The sequence below is a fragment of the Centruroides vittatus genome, unplaced genomic scaffold (assembly GCF_030686945.1).
Source record: "Centruroides vittatus isolate TY-2023 unplaced genomic scaffold, ASM3068694v2 contig_971, whole genome shotgun sequence".
NCBI lineage: Eukaryota > Metazoa > Arthropoda > Arachnida > Scorpiones > Buthidae > Centruroides > Centruroides vittatus.
In genome coordinates this window covers 1,459,455-1,477,713 of record NW_027122644.1, presented here as the reverse complement: position 1 = coordinate 1,477,713, position 18,259 = coordinate 1,459,455, and the positions used below count along the sequence as shown (strand labels likewise).

Below are 18,259 nucleotides of genomic sequence, written 5' to 3'. Positions count from 1 at the left end.
ACAAATGAATATGATCATGTAAAATATAATACATCATGTTTATGGTTCGTTCGAGATGTATACACCAGAAACAAAACCAAAACTTTACATGATCCAAAGTTTGTTGATCACCTTACAAATGTGGGTGTACACTACAAAACACAGTAAACATCAAAATAATTTACCGAAAGTCATTATTCTGCTTCTCTGCAGCACTGTACTCTATTTTTTCTGTAGAGTACAGTGCATTTTTGGATGCTTTTCTGCAGAAAAGTACCAACAAATAGATTTATATAAGCTTACAATTGTTTCTAATTTTATTTTTTACTGTCTACTTGGACATTGACTATTAGTAGGACGTTAACTGGTGTTTAATGTTTGATACAAAACTGACGGGTTAGATCAGAAAACAAAACTTTTATTAACTTCAGAAAAAATTACTACTACAGGTGAAGTTAATAAAAGTTTTGTTTTCTGATCTAACCAGTCAGTTTTGTATCAAACATTAAACACCAGTTAACGTCCTACTAATAGTCAATGTCCAAGTAGACAGTAAAAAATAAAATTAGAAATAAGCACTGTAAGGCATTGTTAATTACAATTGTTTCCTTCTCAGAATTGTTAACATACCTCTCAATGATAGCAATATCTCTCAGCTTTGATGGATTAATTACTGCTTTTCTTGAGTTGCAGTTCCATAATATGTTTTTCATATATAACATGTTAGTGTGACGATCGGGATATTGTGAACTTTATCATTTATATATACCTTTATAATCTTTTAACTATATTTTATGCAAACTCTAGATTTTATACAAAACGGAACGAAGTAGACCAAAAAGGGTTGGTTAAACGGGAAATCGACTGATAAAACTTTCTGATAAGAGCGGTCTAAACTCGATTCCCACGAGTTGAGTTCCTTGTTAAGACGAGTCAAATTTCGGTGACACGACTACGTCACCAATAATTTTATTGGTCCAAGAAGATCATCTCTTCTGACGAAATCAAAGAAGGGCCTGCAAACTCCCTCCCCATATAAAAGGGGAGTACGATGAGTAAGACGGGGAAGTTGTTACTGACCGTGTGTTTGTGCGCTCAAAAGGATAGTTACCTGTCGCCGCCGATCCTCCCTCATCATCTATATTCAAGCCGAACTGTCGTCGTTACACTTCCTATCTGAACAACTATTACCTGTTAGTGGACAGAGTCATTACCGACGATCTACTACAAGATCATTTATTCTTAGTCCGAACGCCTACAACGGTCTATAAGGATATCATCGATTATTACATCGACATCCGACTACATATCTTAAGGTATTTATCCTACACGCGAATATTTGTAAGCTCTCTCTCTCTCTCTCTCAATCCGCGTGGAATTTATGTTCGCGGATCGTGTGTCCTGTATCTTATCAGCTTCTGTAAAGTAATCGTTTGTACCTAATTAGTCCTATGGAAAAAATAAACGGGTATATTTTTATATATAAATCTCTGGGTGCGTTCTTTCCGTCATCCTCTCCACTCGCTTCATTCCGGGTCTAACCCATACGTAACCGCTCGCGCAATTGATTTTCTGTATCAATCTAAGGATACAGTGGTGTCATCCTGACGTGGTATCAAAGAGATACCGGCCCTATGGTCACATTAGCATATTATGCTAATATGTTTTCAATTATGTTCAGGTCTTTTCTCTTATTTTACTTATAAATGTTATTTATGTAATTATAAAATAATCATAATTCTTTCCTAAAATTAAAAAAGACTAACTTTTAGTAGTCAATTTTCATTCTGAAGGGACTAATCTCATTTAAATATATTACAGTTTTGCTCAAGTTATACATGATTCACTTTACAGTATACTAGGGAACCTAATCAGTTCATAAAATGAGGCCTTACTGTATATAGCATTTAAAGTTCAGTTGTAAATATAAGTTTATTAAAACAAGTTTTTAGCAAATTATAAATAATATGTAACTTCTCTTATGACTTTTAACAATTAATCTAAAAAATTCTGTGCAAAATATTTTTATTGATTTTATTCATCTATTTACCTAGACTATCAATTTCATTTATTTTTTTACACAATAGTTTTGTGATACTACTATCCCAAGTTTGCTTTTTCTAATACATGTTTTGTGATGCAATAATTTTCAAATCCCTTGCATCACCTATTCATCTAGCATCTAAAAAGTGTGATACAATAAACATTAGTAAGATTTATTTGCAGATAGATGTACAGTACACATGTATTTCAATTCACAAATTTTTAACATGCATATGTATGCATATATATATTGCAATTTTAAACACATAAATCTTGTCCTTGATAATGAATAGACAGAAGATCACAATGGGGACATAAAACTAAAAGTGGCAAAATTCTTTCATTTCAGAGGAATGCCTAAATAAATTTTAATTATTTAATTAAGTTATCTATAAGTGAAAGACTGTTACTCTCTAAAATTAATAACATTTGATATATAAGAAAAGTATTTTCTGTAAAAAGGAAATGTGGTTTTTTCACCATATTTTTAGAATACTACAGTAGAGCATCGATTATCCGACTTAATTGGGGACTGGAGTTGGTCGGATAACTGAAAAGTCGGATAACCGAAAAGTATGAAAAAATACATTATTAGTATAGTGTATTAGGCCTGGTTTAAATACTAGCCTCCCTTTTATGGTCGAGCCAGTGCTGCCAGCTAAAACATGCAAAAATTTAACAAAAGTAATATTAAAGTAGCCAAGACATAACCAAATATTGTAGCGCCACATCACTAGCGGACATTTGAATTTGCCGACTAGAACGCGGTCAGTTAACCGATAAGTCGGTTAATCGGGGGTCGGATAATCGATGCTCTACCGTATTATTATTTTTTATTTCAATTGCTATAACAGATAAATAACAGTAATTCCATGTATTAATAAATAGATGATAATACCAAAAAATCTGATTATCTAATAAATATATTCCTCTTTACAAAAACAATTGTTTTATCCATGTAATATTACATACATATATAAATAATAAGTTTCCAGGTTTTTAATTTTATTCTATACATGCATAATTTAACAAATATCTGATATTAATTTTACTACATGGTACTTCAGTACTCAAACTTATTCCAAAAGTCTGCTCAAGTACTTGAATGAATTTTTCCCATAAGGAATAATGTACATTCCACACCTCCCAAAAATACACTTATAGAAGCATTTTAATTAGAATATAATTAGAATATAACACACTTAGAAGCATTTTAATTAGAATATATAAATATTAATTAGAATATAATCCCACAAATTTAACAAGTTTACAAGCCTAGCATGCATTAAAAAAAAAACAAAATATATCCATATGCAACAGTGGTAAAATAAGCCTATTAATTTTATTGGGTTGAACAAAAACGTTTTTGTTATTTTAACAGCTGTCCTTACTTGACACAGATGTGCACTTTAATTATAACAGTTGCAAAATTTAACACATTATTGGTAATGTGATACTGTATTCCTTGTTAGAAGCTTATTTTGAACTTTTTACTTCACATTTTATTTGAGTAAAATCAAGTCAAATATGCCATCAGATAAACCAGCATATCCAGCATATTATGCTTTATGAGTTTCAGAAAGGAAATAATGCTGTATCAACCATAAAAAGTATTTGTAATGTGTATGTGGAGATGCACCTAACTTTCAAACATGTCAAATGTGGTTTTAAAAGTTTCATTCTGGAAATTTTGAACTAAAGGATACACAATGGAAGGACACTCAAAAGCTGTCAACAAAGAAAAGTTGCAAGAAGAAATTGTTAAAAATTGACAAATAACAACTTGTGAATTTACAATAGATCTTAAATGTGTCACAGATATGTATAGTTAAAACATTTCATTAACTTGAAATGGTTGCAAAATGGTTTCTGCAAGATTAAGTAAAAAAACCAAATTGGATTGAGTATAATTTTGTATGATGAAAATAGGCAACTCTAGGTTTTTATCTTATTTTTCAATTAGTTAATCATTTTTATCATAGAAAATTATTTACAAATGATGAAATTAAAGTTAAAATAAAACTATTTGATACTAACTGAAAATTTCTTGTAGCAAGTCTTGTTTGTTCAGTCAAGCAACTTTTTTTCCAGAACATGTGTTTGAATACCAAATTATTCAAGTTCAGAGCAGTTTTAATATTAAAATATCACTGTACATATTTTTATTTTTTTGTGACTATGAAAATAATTTTTAAATCATTAAAATTGAAACTGTCTTTGAAACTTTGATAAAACTGAGAAATTCTGTAGCAAAATACTAAATTTTACTGTAACAGATACAGTAAAACCCCGCTTAATGCAGAGGATACGTTCCTAGACAACAAAGCACTAAATGAAACAGCATTAAACAAGGTCATTTTAACACAGAGTAAATAGGGAAAGGGGCCCAAAAATAAACAGATTTTACTTTAATTTTAAGTTCTTTTTTTTTATTAATTTGCATAATAATATATGTTAAATAACACATAAACATATGCACACAGAAATGTAAAGTTTATTTTTTACAATGAAGATACAGGATCTTCTGAAATTCTTGTTTTTTGCAATAAAGTCATGTAGTTTCATTTGTCACTTTTTTTATTTCCTTAAGCAAATGTCGGTAGCAAGAGATCACATTCAAAATGCCTTGTCTTGCTTTTGCACTCCTTTCAAAATCTGGATTATTTGCTACAATTTGGTAAAGATCACTGAAATCATTGTGATTTTGGTTATCTTTACCAAACTTTTACTAAGGAAATCTGTAAAGAAATTTTTTGGGTTCTTCGTTTTCAGAATCACTATTTTTCAGTTCTACATGAATTCCTTATTCTACCAGTTCTTGAAGGTCATCGTTGGTAAGGCTTCTCACCAGCAACTTGCAGTAGCTCCTCAATATCCTGCTTGTCTACATCTCCTAGTCCTGCTGTATTGATTAGGTTGACAATTTGGTCAACTTAACAATACAAAGATAGGCTCTTCTCGTTGAGAATTCTAGGATACCTTCAGCCAGAACTTCTTTCACACTTCATTCATGCATTTGTCAGTTAATTCTTGCTAAGCGAAGTTGATATTGCCTATGGCCTATGCCTATTGCCTAACATCCATGATGTTATTTTTTCCAAAATTGCACCAAACAAACATAGATTTAAGAAAAGTACAGTGCTACGAACAAATTGCCACCTTTTGCTGATTGGTTTGTGTTTGAGAGTAATCGTATTATATATGAACCAATAAAATGCTGCAATAATTTGAATCAGCATAAATTTTGAGCTTTTTTTAGACTTCGAACAGGCAGTTATATCAAATCAGCATTAACTGAGGCAGTATTAAGCAGGGTCTTACTGTATTACTAATTTTCTATTAAAATGTAAGATATAGATAATTTCAGGCTGATCAGATTAAATATTCAGATTCAATCCAAATTCAAAACTATATAAATTAATATTTCTTAGACAACAATTTTAATGCACTTACTTGTAAAACTTCTTCTAAATGTTTTTTATTTTCAATCATTTCTTGTGAAATACCTGTTAGCTGAAAATATTATTTAACAAATATTAATATATTAACAAGAGAAGAATTATCTTATGGATAAAATTAAACAAAATATAATTTTTTTATAAATTAAAAAAATGAAGTAATTTTTTAAAATTTATTTTATAATTAAATATATTTAATATCAATGAAAAAAAGATATATTCTAAATAAAAACAAAAACTAAAAATATTTCTTAATTTTATTACTTATGAATAAAATAAAGGTTTTTTGTTTACACTTTTCAGAGTTTTTTACTTATATTGAAAATAGCTAGAAAATTTAGATTTCAATAATTTATTTTACATCATTAGTAGAGACTACAAATATTGATGAATAAATTAATAATATAAACTAATATAAACATATATATTAATGTGAGAGTCTGAATTTTTAGAGAAAATATTCTAGAAAATTAATAGAAAATTTGTTAAAATTTAATATAATAATTTGAAATTTTTATCAAAGTTACACATCAAAGAGAGCAAGGAACAAATGTTTCCTGTTGACAGTCAGTTCCTGAGAGACATTTTTAACTCCCATGACTAAAAAGCTGACTAAACCCAAAAGACTCATCATGACACCCATCATGTATCTAGATCATTGGTCAGATGATCTTAATTCTTAATCTCTATTGGAGGAGAAAAAATAGTATGAATAGGGGATAAGTGCTAAATTCAGGGCACTTCAGCCCTTCAGCACTCAGCACACTACAACACTTCTGCACCTCAACATATTTCCTCCATAATGAAAGACTAGTGCCATACTTCCTCAGATTGAACTTCCACCCAGAATACACAAAAGTTAGCAATCACATTATAATGTGATTGCTAACTTTTATACATTATTATAATGAGGTAATATACTTAGATTTTGTAAACTCTCTCTCTCATTTCCCATATTAGGGATTAGTATATTGTTACATTAATGGCAGCACATGCAAGTCAAAAAGTAGCCAAGGCACTAACTCGTTTTTGGTGCCAAAAAAGTAAAAAAGGAGCCAAATTTAGCACAAAGTAGCCCAAACCTATCATCACTGCATGCATTCCCTAATATGCAAACTAGGTTGCATTTGCATGGGACTATATCGATTTAAAGAGGTGGGCATCCTTAAACCTTAACCCCTATTTACTGAGTATAGTAGGATGGTCCACCAAAACCAGATGTTTGAATTGCTCTACAATTGGAGGTTGAACCCATCTTTTCTACTAGGAGAAGAAAATCTATTCAACTCAAAATGAAACATTTATTACAGTACCACTTAATTGTTCACTTCGAAAAGTGTAAAAGCAACAATTATTGAAAGTAGAGTTATTTCTTGGGAATTGTGATGATAATTTACAGTTTGGTTTAATGAATTCTGATAAAATTTTTATCTGCTTTATCACATAAAAATTAAAATTGTGACAATGGTGCTTTGCCATGACAATGGCAAAATTTGCTTTATCTGTATTTGTTTTAAGGTAAGTTAACTATATTGCCAAAACATTGCCCTGGTTGAGAAACACTGCTCTACATTATGTTTGGTCTGAAATAGGCTATCATCTTGATGTTAGCCTATTTCAGATCAAGATCACAGAAGGAAGCCACATGCTACATTAAATATCTGTGGTGCATTAAAAACTTATGGTTACAATTTTTCAATTGGTGTACTGTTATTGGCTATACTCCATTGCATTAATGAATCAGATCTGGAATTAATCCTGTATCTAGTTTAAAGAACAGCTCATTTGAGAATAGTACCATAATAAGGCAAAAATGTAAAAATTCAAAATTGGTCATCTTTATTTTGTCAATTCTCTTAAGAAAATAATTATTAAATGTTATAATATATAATTTCATAATGGAAACTGAAATTTCTCTTAAGAAAATAATTTCTTTGTAAAATAGGGCTGGTGGAAATAATGTAATAACAACGTAAAAACACGTAAACAGATAATAAAAATATCTTCTTTACTCGCCATGTCCAATCACCAGGAACAAACTATTCTCCACAGCAGAGATGACCTTTCTTTAGAGGCTACGCCTCTGCCAAATTATGTAAAACAGTCTAAAATGTCAGTCTAAGATGCGAAAAATAATTATTAAATGTAATAATATAAAATTTGATAATGGAAACTGAAATTTTTATTTAAAATTTTTTAACAGTATAAGAAGAATGGAGTCAGTATATATTACAGGATTTTTCATAAGTCACACACCACAGATTGTGCAGAGAAGCATCAGGTGATTGTAAGCAAAGCATCAGGGGCAAGTGTATAGTATATTGGTTATATGATTCATCATTTCAGATCTACAATACTGTTAAACAGAAATTAATTGCACAAAATTCATATGCATGGTCAAATCACCATCAACAAATGTAGCCCAGTTGTATAGTTATGTACAGTATAGGGATTGCAATTGCTGGATCCCTCATCCAGCAATCCAGCTGGATCCAGCACTGCGGATCCGCAAATACTCAATTAACTTTCTAAATAATTGTGAAAAAGTCTACGTCGTTGCGTTGCCGCTTTGCTAACTACTAGACTGCTACTAATTACTTACTCACTACTTTACTAACACTAATAATTAAATTACTCATAAATAAACTATACCTTAATCAATCCAGCAAAATTTAATAAAATAATAACGTATTCAATCGCTTTTAACGATCTTCCTCAGTTACAAAAAAATACATTAACTATAGAACATAAAATGTGTTTGGAATAAATATAAAAAGAATAGTGCTTAATTACATCCCATTTTTTTTAAACAAGATACATAGATGTACTGCCAGGTCTGATAATTTTCGTATTGTATACCGACGTAATCCCACTGTTTTCAAACTTTTAAGAAACGATAAAAAGAAAGAGGATCGGAATTCAACAACAGGTATATATTCGGTGCCTTTACACAACCAACGTTTCAATTCCAAGCTTGTTTATGTGGGTGCAATGATGTGCAGTTTAAAACAAAGGCTCAAGAGCACAAATATACAATCAGTAAGAACCTTGACAACACTGCGTTGGCATCATACACAAGACAGAAGGATGTTAACGTCCAATGGGATCAAATAGCAATTATAAAAACAATTACGAATACGCAAATGGTCAAACATCTTGAGAGATTGGAAATCTGTAATGCGCACATGACAACTGGTTGTATAAACCATAGAGATGCAGACTCATTGTCTACCATGTGGAGATCCTTTTACATTAATTAATGTTATTAACGGACAATGCTGGTTTCATTGGATCTTATATACTTTTTTTTTTTTTTTAAACTGACGGTACTCAGAGACATCTGTAGAGCAATCTAACAGCCGGACTGTCGCCAAATTTGGGAGAGTGACTAAGGACGACATGGGAAAAAGATTCCGCAAAAAAAAAGTAGTACTCAAATTTTCCAGTAGGGGTGGATTTGGCACTGTTGTAGCAAAACAGCTAAGAATCTGCATAAAATCCAGCTGCAATTAACAAACACACGAATAACTAATCAGACAGAGGTTTCAGTGTAATAACGAAAGTTTAATTAATCAGCAAATAACCTTCTCCCTTCTTCAATGTGATCACCGTCCTGCTGGACAACTCATTGCATCCTGAACACCGTGTTCTCTATGGCCGAACGTAACATGTCCGCAGGAATGTTCATCACAGTTCGAGAAATGTTGTCCTTCAAAGTCATCAAGTTTGGGACACTACTAAGATAAACCTTGGACTTTAAGTAACCCCACAGGAAAAAGTAACATGGGGTTAGATCCGGGGAGCGAGGCAGCTATGCAAGTGGAAAAAAGCGACTGATGACCCTTTCTTCAATGAAGTGCTGGTAGCTTTTTCGCTACAACAGCACCAAATCCTCCACTACCGGCGAATTTAGGTACTACTTTTTTCTTCATGGATTCTCTTTTCCGTGTCGTCCTTAGTCACTCTCCCAAATTTGGCGACAGTCCGGCTGCTAGATTGCTCTACAGATGTTTCTGAGTACCGTCAGTTAAAAAAAAACACCCTGTATATATTTTTTCCGCTATTTATTTTGTTTATTTATCTACATTTTGTCCGTTTGGGCGTTTTCCGTTAATTTTCATATTTATTCCGAACACATTTTATGTTCTATATTTAATGTTCTATTTTTTTGTAACCGAGGAAGATCGTTAAAAACGATTGAAAACGTTATTATTTTATTAAATTTTGCTGGATTGATAAAGGTGTAGTTTATTTAACTTATTCTACTTCCAGTACATAGTTTTACATACCTATAAATAACTACAGACTAATATGTAGAGCCTATATATATATGAAAACTGGTAAGACTGATAGCCACTTAGCCACTGATTATCCGTCCTTACATTATTATAATATATTAATATAAATTAATCAGTAGAATTACCTTTGCTATTATTTAACTTAAAGATTACATTATAATTATAATCTAATTAAACATTTAAAGTTAATTATCTCTATCTCAAATGTTAAACCGAACCAAAGTTAATTTTACTACCTAAATGTGTAAGAAGTTTTACTGATTTATAGTGACCAGTCTAAATAATAAAAGCTTTTAAAGTATTTTTTTTAAATGTTTTATTTCATTAAAAAAACATAAATTGCAGGATAGATAGATAGATAGATAGCACTTTATTGCACCAAAAATACATCCACGCTGGATCCGCGCTGGATCCAGCTGGAATGATTTCAATCCAGCAAAAATCCAGCTGGATTCAAAACACTGCTGGATTGCATCCCTAGTACAGTACTTTGTAACTTATAACTAAATATATTTTGAGAATTGAACTTGTTCTATTTAATACATGAAACATTACTAGTTATTTTTTATTATTGTTGTGTTTGATTTTATTTAAATAAAACTAAAAACAACATTAATAAAATCAGTAATGTGTTATGTTCTTGCTATCATATGCATATTGAATATTAAAACAAACAAGTTCAATCCATATCAACATGCTGATTAGTTACAGAACTATGCAGCTGGGCTAGCAAAGTAATTCAACCACACATATGAATTTTGTGTATTTAATTTCTGTTTGACAGTATTTGTAGACCCAAAATAATTCAAATAATGTACCATATAGCCAGTATACTACATACTTGCCTCTGATGCTTCTCCTCACAATCTCCCAAGGCAAGTGACTTATGAAAAACACTGTATATAAACAGATCTTTTGTGAGGACCCCATGATGTCTGATCATAAACCTGTTATCTAGTGCAGTGTTCTTCAACTTTGGCTCTACAAAAATTTCCTATCAGTGTGAGACTCTGGACAGGTCCAAACCCTTACTAAAATCTGTATAAAAAAATGTTTTTGAAAGAAAAAACAAAAAAGCTAGAAATATTTTTGTATAAAAAAAGTGATGCGAACTATAAACAATAGAAGAATGTAAGTCCTAAGATCGACCATTACTGGTTGGGATTGAATTAAACATCAATTTTGACCTCTCCTGTGATCTAAGTTGATCGATCACTCCACGTAGCCTTCCACCTTCGGAGTTTTCTCCGATAGTTGGCCAACTTCTCTAAGTTCATTTTCATCTTTTGACAAACTTGAACTTGCCAAATCGTCATCCTCATATGCCTCCGAATCGATATTCGAAAGCATTGATAAAATTAATGAAATGGTCTCTTCTCGGTTTGATTGCGCCGCCATGTTGTTCACCACGAAATGACCAGTCTGTTTAGAAATGCGCCACTCCCCTGGAATAACCAGCTATGACCGATGACGTCAGGCACCACTACCGCTGTATTACTGGTTACAATTTCCAAACGCGCCCTATGCGTAATGAATGATCAATCACTTGAAAAGAAAGAATGAGTGACCAATCAGAACGAGTGATCAAGGATGGAAATTAATAAAATCCACAGATTTCAAGGACAAAGTGTGGATTTCTGTCATTTTGTACCATCCAAAGCAACCCATGCATGCCTCTTGTCTTCATAGTTCCTGCCTATGCTTTGCCATTGCCAGACTACCCATGACACTGCCTCAGGGTCCCAATGACTCAACAAGGTTCCAACAGCTACAAATTAGCATCTGTGGACTCTTTATTGATTTGTTATTCATCAGAAAAGAGCATCTCCCAAAACACCTCATTCTTATATGAAATAAACAGGTTTCATTTGTAAAGGTATCAAAGTCAGTGTGTGTCCACCACTACCCACATACAATTGTAAACACCTCATACATCTTGATGCGAGTTTAACTAACTACCCCTTTCCAGGTCAGCAAACCTCACACCAGGTCTGCGAAAAATTTCATAGACTAATGTCTATGAAATTTTTTGCAGTTTAACTAACAATTGTAATTTTAGAATAATATAAGATTATCATCTTAATAAATAAAATTTTATCTAAATGATTTTTATTTCTGTCTTAAGGTTATAGGATTTCTTAAATGTGATTTAACGTGAGGAATTTTTTGCCCTAATTACTATGTGTTTTAGCCTAAAAAACTGATTATAATCTTTCTCTCTTTTAACTGGAATTCAAACAAATCATACATATATCCTCAGAGCTCAATATCCTCCGAAAGGAATTTTATCTCTAAATGTGCCTTGCAACAGTTTTCTGGTCTTGACACCAAATTAAAATTGATCTTATGTAAGTTATCTTAAGTTTCAATAAATGGTTTACTGTTAGACATTTGTCATCTTTGTCTCCTCTGCCACCACTCACATACAAACAGCCCTTAGGTTCATTCTGATGCAGGATTAACTGATTCCCCCTAAAAGTTGGCTAACTTACAATACCATAACCTCAGTTTTAATCTAAGTTTAAGTCAACTTAAAATATAAAAAAGAAAAATAGAGGAAGTTTAGGACAACGTTTAATTACATTGTCCTAATTGTAGTGTGACATTTAAAAAATGGAAAGGGCTGAGTTAGAATCACACATTTCAAATTTGCTGGAGTCGGAGTCAGACTATTTGTTTACCAACTCCACCACACAGCCTCTAAACCATGTTTAAGGCTTAGATTTCATGTTTGAAATCCACCATAAATACTTTGCTATCTCTGCTTTCTGCTTTATTAATAAAATTTCTTTATAGAAGTTCATTAAACTTTCACAATTTCTTTCAGCATAAACTCCCAGAGTCAAAATCATTATCATGTTGTTCTAAAATATTTTTGCATTTATTACAGAATTATAAAGCTCATTCTAAAACTTTAATACTTAACACTCTTTCTAGTTTACTGTCCTTTGTTTTGAAGAAAAAGATTAAATTCCATATCTTAGAGTTCTTCATTAGTGACATGTCATAAAATTTTAATAACTCTGTTACATCAGCTGTAATTGTGCATTCTATTCATGTTTACCACCATACCATTGATGTCTTCTACAACTTGCATTAATGTTTATATATATATAGTATGATATACATAGGCTTTTTTTTCAAGCTCCGATGAACCATAAAACAAAGACAAGTGTAAATAACAAAATGAATTTATTACCATAAATTAAGTTACTTTTTGACATAATCAGTGTGAAGATTGACGCATTTCTCTGAACGAGCTTTGAAATCCCTTCTTCATAGAATGTTGCCACCAGTGATTGCAATGAGTCTTAATGTTCCTTTGAAGATTGTCATTAGTCTCGAATGTCTGTCTTCCTAGCCACGTTTTCAGTTCAGGAAAGAAGTGGAAGTCTTCACACATAAAGGTGTGAAGACTTTTACCTTCCAGACTTCCACCTAGCTTGGAACTTTTCAGTGGCGTGCCGTCATTGGAAGCGATGGAAGCGCCGATTCCACCTTCCAATGACCTTCCCTTGAATTTTATAAAATATAAATTTTCATATTTTAACGTACTTTGAATTAATTAAAATGAATATTTTATTATAACTGCATTATGTATCTTTTACAAATTTCTATACTACATGTGAAAAAAAACGATAAGATTGCTATTGTATATTCGAATAATTCGGTGGCGGAAGGAATGTCGAAACCGGGTCAGTCTCCAATCAGCCAGATTATATAGGCATTAGCACATGCGGTTTACAGTGCACCAACCTCACCCGGTTTAGCTGGTAGAAGCGACACACTCGTAAAGTTTTATATCCCGGAGCGGTTGTGGGCTGTTATCCGCCTGCCTGTCAACTTCCAAGCAGCCAGATTATAGGCATTGGCGCATGCGCTTTACATAGCACAAACGTCACGGTTTAGCTGGTAGAAGCGACACACGCGTAAAGAGTACGCGACTTTATATCCCGGAGCGGTTGCGGGCTGTTAGCCGCCTGCTAGATATTCGGCCACCCTCGCTCGATTATGTGAATCACGAGCAGACTAGATCAACGGCGGGCAACCCACGGGCCAGCTACGGCTGGCGAAAAGTTTCTATCCGGCCCGCGAGATCTTTAATAGATTATTAAATTGGAAAAATAACTAATTAATAGTTATTTTTCCAATTCTTTGTAATTTTCGAAAACGATAAGAGAAATAAATGTAGTAATTAACTTTTTATTTATTTATTTCATATTTGCAGACTAAAAAAATTACGAGTCACAAGAAGGGTCAATTAACTACTATGGCGCGGAAAAAAACGTAAAATTTATTCTGGCCCATGTTATAAAAAGGGTTGCCCACCCTAGACTAGATTTATAAACCCAACCGATAGGAGTTTACTGGCACGTTTTTATGATAGTTCTGTATAGTTGACAGGAGTTTAAAAAAACTCCATTAAAATATTTGATATATTTATTCTGCGTTTATTCCGCTCTCCCATCTTATATTACTTACGGATTTCGATGTTAAACCGGTGATATTACGATTTAGTACGTCCCATCTATAAGGGGATGCAGAAAAAACGTGTACAATTCTAGTACAGTGTTAAAAATTAACTGTTACTTTGGCAGCATCATTTACAACCAAATTTAATGAATGAGACGTACAGTACATACAATGGTACAAAAAAAAAAGCTCTAGAATTTATTTTCCTTAAATTTACGATTTATATATCCGTTGTCATAAAAATTTGTCTTTCCACTGTTTTCCCAAGACTACAGATATTCAGGTACAAAGTAACTGGTTTCGACTTATTTCTACTTAAGAGTGACTAAATAATTAAGAGATTAGGGAATGGGGACATAAATAAAACCCTGTTGAAAGAGCCAGAATTTTACTTCAACAAAAGCTTAACAGAACCAATCACTCGCTCAGTACAGTGGGAAACTGATTTCCGTGTACACCTGGTATTAAAACGAATTAGTTAGAAAACAAATGACTATTAAGTTTAACATAGTTATATTTTTACAGCTACGGTGAGAAACGTTTAAAATTTACAACAGCCCTGTGGCGTCCTTTGAGATATACTAGTGATGCGACAAAAGAGGCATTTGACATTGACCGGTATCGGCACCCTCGGGATTTGGCACGCACACACTCACTACACACCTACCTGGACCGGCACTAGTTCCATCCATTAGCTACTCGTATCAAGATATTTGACTAAGTGGATTGTTTTAAGATTTAAAAAGTAATGACTATTTTATGTTATTTTTATGTACGTTTCTTTACAAAGCTATATTTTAATTATAATTTTCTTTAAAAGTATATTAATACAATTGAACAATACATTGTACCAGGTATGTATATCCACCGCACATTTTATTTCACCGAGTAAGTTTTTATAATTTATTTTTAATTTTAGCCCTTATATCGTGGCTAGCGATTCAGAATGTAATTGTGATATTAAAAATACATTTAGAGAAGTCTACAGTTTTTACTGGCTTATCGAACAAATGAATACGAATGGACCCTAGACCAGTGATTCTTAACAGGGGGCCGCGGCCCCTGGGGGTCCATAAGAAGTTTGCCGGGGGCCGCCAAATTATGCAAAATTTCCTTCAGAATATAATAAAAAGAAAATTGATGTATAATCCGAATATCGTATTGAAAAGTGAAATAAGAAAGATAAAGTTTTCCTATTTAGTTTTTATTTATTTATTTTGTATTTCTTCCTACATACAACTTTGTTAGTACAGAAGAAATAAATGTAAATATGCTACTTACACCGCAGTATTTACTTCTTTTATTCCAAAGCAATTTTAAGAAACTATTAATGCTTGGAATTTTAAAAATAACTAGGAAAAATAGTAGGCTTTGAAAATTTAAATATTTTTGCAAAAGATATGCAAAATCTTTACGACAAGTGGGCGTTTTAGTTTTAGTTTAGTTTTAGCATCGACATTGGATCGATTTATCGACATGTTTCTTATTTTATTTTCTGTTAAAAATTAATGAGTTTTCGTGTTTAATTGTGAAGTTTGAATGTTATTTAAATAGATAATGAAATAATAAAATTATGATTTACATTTATTATATAAAAAATAAAGCAATAATAAATAAATCAATTTATTATAGATAAATTATCAAATATAAATTATTATTAAAAAATGGGGGTCACAAAAAATTATGAAATATTTGGTGGGCGGCGAGTATAAAAAGGTTAAGAACCACTGTCCTAGACCATCACTGACGCGCAATTAACTGATTGCCCCTGGAAGTCGGCTTCTTGCAGAAACACAGCTTCCCAGTCATCAAATGTCACGGCACGCCACTGGAACTTTTTAAACACCCAGTGTACAGTCCTGATTTAGTGCTAAGCAACTTCCACCTCTTTCCTGAACTAAAATTGTGGCTAGGAGGGCAGAGGTTCGAGACTAATGATGATCTTCAAAACAACATTAAGGCCCATCTCAATCATTGGTGGCAGCATTCTATGAAGAGGGGATTTCAAAGCTTGTCCATAGATAGACAAATGTCTCAATTTTCGCGGCAATTATGTCGAAAAGTAACCACGTTTGTACCTAACTTTTGGTAATAAATTCATTTTGTTATTTACATTTGTCTTTGTTTTATGGACCATTTGAGCTTGAAAAACTGCCCTCATATATTCATATATCAAATGCCTTTTGTCTGCATTTTAAATAATCAATTAAACATTTGGTTCAAACACAACAAACTTATCATGCACTAGCCTATGTTTATTCAACAATTAAACTTAGCAACATGCAAAAGACTAGAATGCATCTTGATGACAAAAACAATGCTGTCCTCAGTTGGTAAAAATATTTTAAAATATATTATTACCTTTAATAATACCTACTGATAATGCTTACTGCTCATACAGTTACAATGGCATTTTCATCTTTACATTGTATACCTTTAGGCATAGTTTTAAGTTTATCTTTACCTTGTATAATTTTAAATATACTAAAACCTTTATCTAATACCAACTGATGAGGGACTATTTTCTATCAGAAAATAGTCCAAAATGCATTTTGGGTTTTTTTGATTCTATACTTATGTAGGCATTTTTTGTGTTTATTAAATGTTTTCACTTTGATTCATGAGCATTTGTTCCCATCATTGGTCTGATAAGCCCTCACTATTATCTGCCTCACGGTTGTTGATAACTTAATTAATATAACCAGTTTTCAAATCTCAACTTTTATACGAAACCGGTTAAAACTGGTTTTTGAATTTTTACCCAAAAAAGGAAATAAGAGATATTTACAACTTATTTTAAAACTTTTTAATTTATTTAATATTTATAACATTTCAAGAATATAACAAAATATAATTGACCAACATCTATGCAAAACAAAACAAAAAAAAAAAAAGCTAAAATATCACATTAAAATATAAAATTTACTCCATAGAAAACCATTAAGAAAAACGAATAACAATAAAAAATAAGAAATAAAATAATATTTTGTTATTATTTTATTTCTTATTTTTCCTAAGAATATATGATTTTAGAAAGAAAAGAACATCTATAGATCTATTGCTCAACTGTATCCTTATTTTGCACACAAAATTGCCAGAAATAGAAAAAAACTCTCTCACTTGCTACTGAGCTGGGTTTAATCATCTTTAAAGCATTAAATAATAAATCTAAATTTTTCGTTATTCTGTTTGTACCCTCTAATACTAAAAACTCCTTTAGGGTCTTAGGGCCGGATGAAGTCACTTTTTCAAGTTTTTGAAGATATTTATGTAATCGATCTCGCACGACCTGATTTTGAAGGCTGTATTCGTGAAGGGTTGCTTGTAGAAGTATGGTTCCTTTGACTTTTTTGCTCCTATGGATATGCTCTACAGCTCTGATAAGGTCCCAGCCATTTCATTCAGAGCTTGAATTGAGCTGAATTGAATGCTTTTTTAAATGTAGGGTGATTTTTCATTTTGTAGTTAGTTTTATGACACTTAGTATTTAACAATATTCCCGTTTTATGACAGAGACGATTTTGTGTTAAAATGTTGATGTTTTTAATCAAATAATTAATTAATTTTTATGTTTTAAGTATAGGCTCAAAAAGGCTGATTTTTTTACTCAGGAAAACCCGGTTTTCAAATTATACAAATTTCTTCAAAAAACTGGTTTTCATAACTGGGTTTTAAAAACTGACAAACCCTAGTAAAATTACATGCTAATATGTTAATTTTCAGATTGAATTAATAAGTTCTACACTGATGGCATTGTTCTATACTTAGAATGTATGTTTCTTCTTTAAAGAAGGTCATTAAAAATGACCAAAAGTATTGAAGTATAATTAAAATACATTGCAATTAAAGGTATCAGTGTGAAATTAGTAATATTTTATTATCACCAATAAAGATGTAAATTCCATTTACTCTGTTAGATACAAATAAAAAAAGGCACTACATTTACAAAAAGTGTATGAAGGTTACAAACATGTTGGGTATATTTTAAAAAAAAGCACTTCCTATTGT

General features: G+C 31.7%; 1 protein-coding gene across 1 annotated transcript in view; it reads right to left on the bottom strand.

The window, feature by feature from the left end:
* LOC136985573 (ERI1 exoribonuclease 3-like) overlaps window positions 1-18,259 on the bottom strand; it is a 50,094-nt gene that overhangs the window by 20,846 nt on the left and 10,989 nt on the right. The window contains exon 3 of the mRNA XM_067282888.1: window positions 5,476-5,535. Within this exon, the coding sequence (XP_067138989.1) occupies window positions 5,476-5,535 (60 nt within the window). The remainder of the gene's footprint in view (window positions 1-5,475; window positions 5,536-18,259) is intronic.